A 9771-nucleotide genomic window follows, 5' to 3' on the forward strand; every position below is an offset into this window, starting at 1 on the left:
AGAAGAGGAATGTTTTGCAGCACGAGGTGTGTGGGGGGGGGGGGGGGCAGAGAGGGGCCTTTCACCTCCAGGAGCCCCCCCCATTTCAGTCACCCCAAAGGCCCCCATCCTACAAGGACGTATGCACAGCGGGGAGGGTTGGTAGCTGGTGCAGGGTGTCCTAGGGCCGATGGGTCCAGTCTCTACAGAGCATACTCTGCGGTAGCCCCGTGCACTGCAGGGGGGCTGGTCCCGCCGTCCATGGCCGAGTTCCCATTCACTGCACTAGGGCAGGAGCGGGTTTTTAGTCCGTGCTTGCAGCTCTACCTGATCACCCCCACTGCCTCTCAGCCCCATGCGGGTACCTTCAGCCTCCCCCTCCACTGCAAAGGCTGTGTCTACATTGGCACCCCTTTCCGGAAAAGGGATGCTAATGAGACACTTCGGAATTGCAAATCCACGGGAGATTTAAATATCCCCCGCGGCATTTGCATGAACATGGCTGCTGCTTTTTTCTGGCTCGGGGTTTTGCCGGAGAAAAGCGCCAGTGTAGACGCGATTTTCCGGAAAATAAACCCTTTTCCGGAAGATCCCTTATTCCTACTTGAAATTACTACTCCGAAGTGTCTCATTAGCATCCCTTTTCCAGAAAGGGGTGCCAATGTAGACACAGCCAAAGAGTCTCGTTTTTCAACAGGAGCGTCGCCCCCCCCTCCCCCCCCCCCGCCGTGCCACACGCCTGGTGCTGCCCCGAGATCGCACCGGCTCCCTGCAGGGCCAGAGGAGACCAAGGAGGAAGGAAGCTGCAGTGAGGGCGGGGGGAGGGACCTTCCCCACCACAGGCTCTGTGGTCAGCGTGTCTCTGCGCCTCACAGGATGCAGGGCCCCAAATAGACCCGCTCCACAGCTGACAGTCACAGCCCCTTCCACAGCCTCCTTAGCCCTCCCCCCCAATGGCCCTGTAAGGGCGTGGGCTCAGCGCCACAGCACCTCCTGCTGCTCACCCCGGGAGTTAGCTCAGACCATCGGCACACGCTGCCTGCTGACCGCCCTCTCCCGCTGCTCTCCTCTGCCTCCCTGTGCGCCCGCCTTGCGCGCTGGACTGGGCCGTGCGCTTCCCCCCTCGCCGTGGGCGTCAGCCGGCCTGGGGGGTCTCACCTGCCACTGCGGCCAGCTGCACCCCAAGGACCCTCACCGCAGGGGTAGCGCTGGGTGGGGGAGGGGAGAACCAAGCTCTGGTCCTGCCCTTCCCTCCATCCCTTTCACTGCTGGTGTTCCCCAGGCCACCTCCCCGTGACCCGTTGCACCTCACTGGCTGCAGCCTGGGAGGTCTCAGACTGGACCCTCTCTCTGCTCCTCTGAGCCGAGCCTGGCCTGGCGCTTCTCCCTGGGAACTGGTCCTGCACCCTCCCTGGCCAGGGCACAGCTGCCCTCCGCTCTGCTGAGCCGCTCCTTGTATCAGGCCTGCCCCAGCAAGACACCCTTTGATTGGCTCCTCTAAGCCTCTCCCTGACTGGAAGGGTTAGTGCAGGCTCCCCCTGGACTGCGTTGAACCCCTCCCTTGCTGCAGTGGGGCAGCTGCCCCGCCCCCACCCTCCCCTTTAAGTAACTCCCTGGGGGGGGGGGGGTTGTTTCCTAATGTTCCAGCTTCTCTCACAGCTGGGCCCTTCTGCAGACTCTCCACCCCAGGAGCAGCCTGCTTCCCTCCTCAAGTGTTTGGGACCCTCAGCTCCCGAGTGGGTTCCAGGGGTTCTCTGGGGTCTCCCTGCCCCAGTCTCCTAGTGGCCTCCTCCTTTCAGGGGAGTCTCAGGCTGAGCCTCCTTCTCTGGGGGCCGTGCCTTTGCGGGTGGCCTTTCTGGAGGCAAAGGAAGCACCGTCTGTGACGTCCCTTTGCCTTGTCCTCGCTCTCCCTGTCTCTGCCTTCAGCCTCTCTTCAGGGCTCACCTGGGCCTAGCAAGTCCCCTTGGGGCACTCCCTCTGAACATGCCTGGGCTCCCCACATGTGCGAGGCCTCCCCCAACCCTTCCAGGGGGCACTCCCCCATCTTTTTCTTTCTCTGGGTGGGGCCTCCATGCTCTGAAGGGGTCTCCTTTGCCCACAGGTGTAACAATCTTTTGGCATCCGTGTCCCGCCCTTGGTGCCTGGCCTCCCCTGAGGTTCACGTGCCCACCCCTGGATTAGTCCCCAGTGCAGCTCGGATTCTCCTAATCCATTTAATAAGGACAAATGCGAAGTGCCCCACTTGGGAAGGAACAATCCGTGTCACACACACAGAACGGGACGCAACTGTCTAGGGATCTGGGGTCAGAGTGGACCACAAGCTGAATGAGTCGGCAGTGTGATGCTGTTGTAAACAAAGCCAACATGATCCTGGGATGCATCAACAAGAGTGTTGTGAGCAAGACACGAGGAGTCATTCTTCCGCTCTACTCTGCGCTGGTTAAGCCTCAGTTGGAGTCTTGTGTCCAGTTCTGGGCACCGCATCTCAGGAAAGATGTGGAGAAACTGGAGAATGTCCAGAGAAGAGCAACGAGAATGATGAAAGGTCTAGAGAACATGACCTATGAGGGAAGGCTGAAAGAATTGGATTTGTTTAGTTTAGAAAAGAGAAGACTGAGAGGGAACATGAGAGCCGTTTTCAGGTATCTAAAAGGGAGTCACAAGGAGGAGGGAGAAAACTTGTTCATCTTTGCCTCTGAGGATAGAACAAGAAGCAAGGGGCTTAAACTGCAGCAAGGGAGGTTTAGGTTGGACATTAGGAAAAAGTTCCTAACTGTCAGGGTAGTCAAACACGGGAATAAGTTGCCCAGGGAGGTTGTGGAATCTCCATCTCTGGAGATATTTAAGAGCAGGTTGGATAAATGTCTATCAGGGATGGTCTAGACAGTATTTGGTCCTGCCATGAGGGCAGGGGACTGGACTCGATGACTCTCGAGGTCCCTTCCAGTCCTAGTATTCTGTGATTTTGGAAGTGCATTAAACTAAACTCTTTAAATTCACACCCCATCTTATTCCAGACTCACATTCACATGTAAACCAAATTCCTAAAGGAGACCAAATCCTCGACACTTAGCAAACGCAGAAACAGAATTTCGTAACATCCGAGCCCAACCCACGACCAGCTTGGAGGAAATGGAAGCCGCTGGGCAACTCCCTAAAGGACTAATCAGCCCTGAAAGTTCCTCTGGGCGGGCAGTGACTCAAATTGCAGCACCGTCCGTTTCTGCGCAGCCGGGACTCAGACCCTTCGCAGAGCAGCCGTGCACAGAGTCACTCAGGAAGAGCGGTTCTGGAATAACCCGCCATGCAGACACGCTCCTCGGGGAGGGCTGCATTGGAGAGCTGATGCTGGAGGCATCTGTGCAGCACCCACCCCGGCTCTCAAACTGGCTGTCGGGGCCTGTGGCGATGGTGGGGAGGAAGGGACGAGACTGAGACCAGAGGACCCCTTGCTGGCTCCGATGCCCCCAGCGAATGCGCCTGGCTCCCCTCGCCCTGCTGTGAAGAAAGGTCTCAGACAGCAGCTGGCACCGGGCTGGTGGTTTCTGCTGAGGCGGGCTCAGCTCGGTGGGTTTCACTGTTGTATGTTTAACAGTCACTAAATCTCTCGCCTTCTCGCCAAGGACTTCCCTTTCCTGGGGCGGGCGCGGTGCTGCCCTTGCACGCTCCTGGTGCTAAGGACGCTGAGGTGCAGGGGTGAGCCCTGTGCCAAGCCCAAGTGGGGGTGAATTCATTCCCCTCCAGGTTAGCTGGCTGCGGCGGATACTTCTGGAACGTCGACCCCTCTGGTCACCTGCGAGTGGAACCGAACCTGGGACCGGCCACCGCAGGGCCCTTCTGAGGGCGGGGGAGGGGGTGCACTGTGCTCCAGGTGCCACCCAGGGCTGTGGGGGGACAGATGTGGCACGCCCGCTTCTTCCGCCTGAGGCCCCGCCCTTTTCGAGTGCACAGCTGCCCCCCCACTTTGCCCAGGGGCCCAGCCTGGCTGCCGGCTCCAGACCCCACCCAGGAGGTATGTGGGTTACACTTGCTCTCCCCTAAACCCTGTGCTGGCGCAGCGCAGCCGCTAAGCAGCAGGCACGTTCCACCCCAGCACAAGTCGCATCTCCACGGGGAGCAACGTGCCAGCAAAGGTGGAACAGCAGGTTGGGATCATGTGTCTGTGCTGGCCCCTTGGTGCCTAGCGGTGAGAGAGCAAATCAGGTTGCAAGTGAAAACGCGACAGGGAGCAGACGGAAATCAGAGCAGCCAGCAACACAGCTAAGCTTTACGCCCCTGCCCTCCTGCGGGCACCTGGCTGGGGTGATAGTGGCCAGGCTGCCTCCGGGATTCGGGGGGGTGGGGGTGTGCTGGGAACTTAGGGTTTAGAAATCCATTTTTAGCAGCACAAACTCACACTCAGACACTGACCCAGGCATGGGTGCAAGTAGGGGGAAGCAAGGTCCATTTGGGAACTGGCTCCCTTTACTGCACTCTGCACACACACACACACACACACACACCTGCTGACTTTCACTGGACAGGCCGGGGGGGGGGGGGGGTAGGGGGAGAGAGAGTCAGGAAGACACACTGTTACCCTGGGGCAGGGACTTGGGGAAACTTGCCTGGAGAGGGGGAGCTGAAGAGCCAGGAGAGGAGAAAAGCCAGCCAGAGAGAGAGGGGGGCTCCAGGAAAGAGACCAGGGGAGGGAAGATGCTGGGGGAGGGGGAGGTGCACCAGCGAGGAATATTTGGCTAGAAGGGATTATGCAAGAGTGACGCATAGTCAGTGAATATGCAAACCAGCACGATACATCACGACCATGGAGGCTTCCCGGCTGGAGTTGTAGGCCCAGGTGACCGTACACCCCAGTTTGGGAAGGGGCCTCGCAGTGAGGGGGTGCATAGGGAGCCCGATCTTCAGCCCCGGCACTCTGCGGGTAATGGGTCCCCAGTGAGAACCGGGCCCCAGCTGACAGCGCGGCAGACTCCACTGACACACACAGAACCACCACAGGCGGAAGGAGCCGTCACCGTTTCACACCCACCCAGCCCCGAGCGCTGAGTGTCCCCGGCTGGGCAGCCTTGAGCTGACTGCACGAGTCACCACAAAAGGGAAGAGCTTCTCACGGGGAAGCTGCAGCGCTGGGGGGCGGCTCATTTCCTGCAGCCAGCGGCCGCTCAGCCAGACCCTGCGTCACACCCACCATGGCCCCGGCTCTGTCCCCCCAGGACACCCGCTCCCTGTACCGACGCCGCCCGCTCGGCCTGCCCCTGCCTGCCGGGATGGGGGGGGCTCTGCGGCCTTCCCTGCTCTGGCTCCTGCTGGTGTCACAGCCCGTCGGTGAGTGTCCATCTGACCTCTCGGGCAGGGAACTGCCATGACAAACAGCAACTCCTGCAAGCCCCTTGCTTGGCTCCCAGCATCCTCTCCAGCAGCTGGGGGACAGGCCGGGGGAAGCTGCCCAGACCCCGAGGAGCCTGGGTGGCTGGGAGATGGGTGGGCAGCCCCTGAAGAGTCCCTGGGCTTTGGGGCTCACATCCCCGGGGTACAGAGAACGCTGAGAAGGAAAGAGACTGGCTGTGGGGGGGGGGGGGGGCTGGGATAACAGGAGAAGCACAGAGAGTTGAGGGCCCTGGGCTGGGAGGCAGGAGGACTTGGGACAGGGAGGGACAGGGCACTGGGGGACTATAGACACGGACTCCAGCAAGGTGGCTGTGGTACAGGGGATACAGGGAACCCCTCCAAGAGGCTGGAGGCAGCAGAGCAGATGGGGCTGGGGAGCAGCCTTCCCTGGGGCATAGTGCAAACCTCTTGGCCTGGCCCAGTGAGAAGTGGGGTGAAGCTGGGATCAAACTGGCCTTGGGGGACACCCCACCCGGTGCAGGTCAGTGCGGAGGCACCCAGTCAGGGGGTGGGGGAGTCAGAGGTGCCGCCCCTGGGAGGTTTAACAGAGGGATGCAGGCTGATCCGTCCAGACCCTTCCACCAGAACTGAATTGCACCCCCCTTCCCCCGCCCCCCCGCCCAGGCCAGGATCCCGGTTTAGCCCACGGTTCCCTGACACGCTCGGGCCCAGTTAACCCTTCACTTCCCTCCTACTTCGTGTGTTTCTGAACCCCCAGGGTGCAGAGAAACGGACGTGGCTGCAATCGCAGGGGAATCCGTCCAGTTACAGCCAGTGACGTGGACGGAGTCTTGGGTAAAAATCTCCTGGGGGGTTACACTGGACTCAGGAGAGACGTATCGGCTCCTAACAGCTAATAAAGGGGAAGCCCCTCACCTCCGGTCAGTCCTGCATTTTGCCAGCAGAGTCACTTTGCACCCTGAGAATCTCTCACTGCAGATTGATCCAGTTAACAAGTCAGACAGAGGCCTCTACACCTTGGAAATAACAGCGGCAGGAGGCCGTGTCGACCGCACCACGTTCCGTGTCTCTGTGTTTGGTGAGTCTCAAACTCCCGTTCCCCAGGGCGTGTGACCGACGGCAGCCGCCTCCCCCGGCATCTCTCACCCGGGTCTCTCCTTCCAGAGCGCGTCCGGCGGCCAAACCTCACGGTGCTCTCGGCCCACGCGCAGCACGGCCAGTGCAACCTCAACCTGTCCTGCTCCGTGCCTGGCGCTGACGCAGTCACCTACAGCTGGTCCCGCGGCTCCTCTCCCATCCCGCCTGACAGGGACCAGCAGCTCCATGGGAACCAGTCCCTGCTGCGGCTGGTGATCGATGCCGACAGCAACGAGACCTTGTACCGATGTAACGCCAGTAACCGAGCCAGCTGGGGCGAGAACACTGTAGAGCTCTGTGACGTAGTGGGGGTACCTGGCTGGTTTCTATGCTGCTGGCTCTGGGGTAACCCCCACTGGCTGTCGTGGGGACCACGACCCAGCAAAACAGGATGAGTCACTATGCAAACCAGTGGGCAGACACCCCCCATGGAGAGGAACAAAGGAAGGTGGAATGCTGCCTTGGCTGGGGGGCAGGGCTGGAAGTGAGGGAGTTGGTTGCTGGCGGTCGGAGGGCATGGAGGAGAGCCTAGGGGAAGGGGCTGGAGTTTAGGGGCCCAGTCTCCCCCATCTCAAGGGGGCCTGAGGCATCCTAGCCCAGTTCCTGTAACCAGATTACATCTGTGCTGCGCTGTGCTGGAGGAGCAATAAACCACCCTCAATTCCACTGGCTGGTGCAGTCTGTTTGTGCCATTTCGGGGTGCAGGAGACGGGGAACCCCCAACGCGCCGTCACAAGCTCCAATCGGTGTGCAGCTTCCCAGCCCCAGGTAAACATCCCTCAGTGTCACCCCCATTGCAGCCGGAGTGTCACTAACGCCGAGGCCCCTTTGTTCTCCGCTAGCAGCATGAAAGGGCCTTACAGAGCAGCCAGCCCTGGTTCCGGCTGGTCTGTGCTCAGTCGTGTCTGTGTCCGAAGAGACGTCAGACGCTCCCTCCATTCGGTGTCAGGGAAGGTGGACGGGGGCCGGCTCTGGGCCCACGAGTGTCTGTGGTTTCAGAGCAGAGGGCACATTGATCCAGCTCAAGCAGCACGAGATCCAAAGGCTGCAAGCTGGGATGGGGGAGGCATTCCCCCTGGCTCAGACGGGCAGAGACCCTGGGGGCGGGATTCCCCTTCTCTGCAGCATGGGTCAGGGGTTCCCAGGCGCCCTGGCCCCTTTCCCTGCTCACTCCATGGGTGCAGCAAGCGCAGGGCGTCACCCATCGCTCCCTGCCTGATCCAATCATGTTCCTCCCCCCAGGCACTGATGTCCCAGCGGGGCCAAGCCCTACACTGACCTATTGCCACGTGAGGGGGATTCTCCTGCTGGTGGTGCTGGGAGCCCTGGTCACGGCCAGCGTCACGGTGCACGTCTGCACCCGGGACAGAGAGAGACTGGACTGAGCGAGCCCAGTGGCCCAGGCACGGAGCTGTCAGTGCTGCTCGGGGCCACGGCACCATCTGCAAAGGGGCTTCTCTCTCCTGCTGGAAACGGGAGCCCAGAGCTCACCTGGCGACGGGGCCCAGTCTCACGGGGTTGCAGTCACAGGAGCCCCTTTGGGAATGTTCCCCGTGTGCCGATCACGCCACTGACGCCTGCTCTCAGGGGCTCCCTGCCGCCGAGCGCTCTTGGGTCAGACGCTGCTCTCCCCAGGCCAGGCACAGAGTCGGGGTCACCCCCCCGCAGAGCCAGGCAGACACTGACCCGCTGCAGTGCTGGGAGGGGGCAGTTCTAGGGCCCAGCCCCCGAAAGGGATCAGAGCCCAGATAAATCCGTCCTGCTCCGCGTAAGTTTCACAGCACAGCCCGCGAGGACGTGCAGCCTCTCTCAGAGACAGGGAAGAGGGATGCGCAATGGCCCCCTCCCCGCAGGGACAGTGATTTACATTGGGGGTGAATAGCAACCGCTCCGGGCACTGTCCCTGCGAAGGGGGTTACGTGGCTGCCCGTGAAAACAGATGGGAAGTGACTAAGTGGCAGTGACCAGGACCCACGCGGCCTGTGCTCACTCACGCCAGTGCAGGGCAAGCAGACCCCCCGAACGAGCTGATCTTGGTCGAGGCAGAATCTTCAGGCCAGAGACTTTACCCTGAGCTGGGCGCCCGGCCCTTTGCCCCCTCTCAGGGGCTCCAGACAAGCGAGGGCGGAAGCTTCCCAACGCTCACATGGTCCATGGTCTTTCCCCAGGGCGGGACCTGTTTGTTCTGCATCCCCCATTCTGGGGAATATGGGGCTCAAAATGGCACCGCAGTGGCAGGTGCTGCCCACGTGTCCTAGGACAGCGCTCACCAACCAGTCGATCGGGACCCACTGGTAGATCTTGGCGCCTCTGACGGGTGATCCTGACTGGTCTGGCCAAGGGGCTGTCAAGCGCCGGCGCTTCAGCTCCTCCCCAGAGCGCTGCGCATCTCCTGCCCTCTGCCTTGGAGCTGTCCCCGGAGGAGCCTCTGGCTTTCTGTGCAGGCAGGGGAGGGTGGGGGTGCTCATGCCAAGGTGCCCCCCTTCCTGCTCTGTATCCTCTCTGCACAGAGCAAACAGGGCACAACAGGGCCAGGGAGGGAGTTCGCCAGCTGCTTTTGGGAGTGGTGCAGGGCCAGGGCAGGGGGGAGTCTGCCTTAGCCCCGCTGCACCCCCACCCAGGAGCCCTGAGGTCAGCAGTGCCCAGCTGGAGCCCATACCCTGAACTCCTACCTTAGTCATGAACCTCCTGCACCCCTAGTCCCTGCCCAGCCCCGAGCACCCTGCATCCAAACGCCCTCCCAGAGCCTGCACCTGGAACCCCCGCCGGCCCCCCACGGCCTGCCCCAAGCTCAGCTCAGAGCCCTCTCACATCCCCAGTGCCAAGGCCAGAGCCTGCACCTGGAACCCCCGCCGGCCCCCCACGGCCTGCCCCAAGCTCAGATCAGAGCCCTCTCACATCCCCAGTGCCAAGGCCAGAGCCTGCACCTGGAACCCCCGCCGGCCCCCCACGGCCTGCCCCAAGCTCAGATCAGAGCCCTCTCACATCCCCAGTGCCAAGGCCAGAGCCTGCACCTGGAACCCCCTCCGGCCCCCCACGGCCTGCCCCAAGCTCAGCTCAGAGCCCTCTCACACCCCTGGTGCCAAGGCCAGAGCCTGCACCTGGAACCCCCGCCGGCCCCCCACAGCCTGCCCCAAGCTCAGCTCAGAGCCCTCTCACGCCCCTGGTGCCAAGGCCAGAGCCTGCACCTGGAACCCCCGCCGGCCCCCCACGGCCTGCCCCAAGCTCAGCTCAGAGCCCTCTCACGCCCCTGGTGCCAAGGCCAGAGCCTGCACCCCAATGCCTGGTGAAAGGGAGGGAGGGTGGGGG

The 9771-nt window shown here is 61.8% G+C and overlaps 1 protein-coding gene across 1 annotated transcript; it reads left to right on the forward strand.

Moving 5' to 3' along the window:
* The first annotated feature begins 4687 nt into the window (after positions 1 to 4687).
* On the forward strand, positions 4688 to 9734 carry LOC149521754 (natural killer cell receptor 2B4-like). Its single transcript, XM_089772805.1, has 3 exons — positions 4688 to 5301; positions 6083 to 6403; positions 6490 to 9734. Exons 1-3 carry the CDS (start codon positions 5166 to 5168, stop codon positions 6855 to 6857), a joined length of 825 nt encoding a protein of 274 aa, XP_089628931.1. The 5' UTR covers positions 4688 to 5165; the 3' UTR covers positions 6858 to 9734.
* The last annotated feature ends 37 nt before the right edge of the window (positions 9735 to 9771 follow it).

Source organism: Pelodiscus sinensis, chromosome 22 (genome assembly GCF_052426305.1).
Source record: "Pelodiscus sinensis isolate ZL-2025 chromosome 22, ASM5242630v1, whole genome shotgun sequence".
In the NCBI taxonomy this organism is placed as follows: Eukaryota; Metazoa; Chordata; order Testudines; family Trionychidae; genus Pelodiscus; species Pelodiscus sinensis.

Coding starts and splice junctions, on each gene's coding strand:
- LOC149521754 (XM_089772805.1), top strand. CDS start 5,166: ATGGCCCCGGCTCTGTCCCCCCAGGACACCCGCTCCCTGTACCGACGC. Junction 5,302..6,082: donor GCTGGTGTCACAGCCCGTCG/GTGAGTGTCCAT, acceptor CTGAACCCCCAG/GGTGCAGAGAAACGGACGTG. Junction 6,404..6,489: donor GTTCCGTGTCTCTGTGTTTG/GTGAGTCTCAAA, acceptor CTCTCCTTCCAG/AGCGCGTCCGGCGGCCAAAC.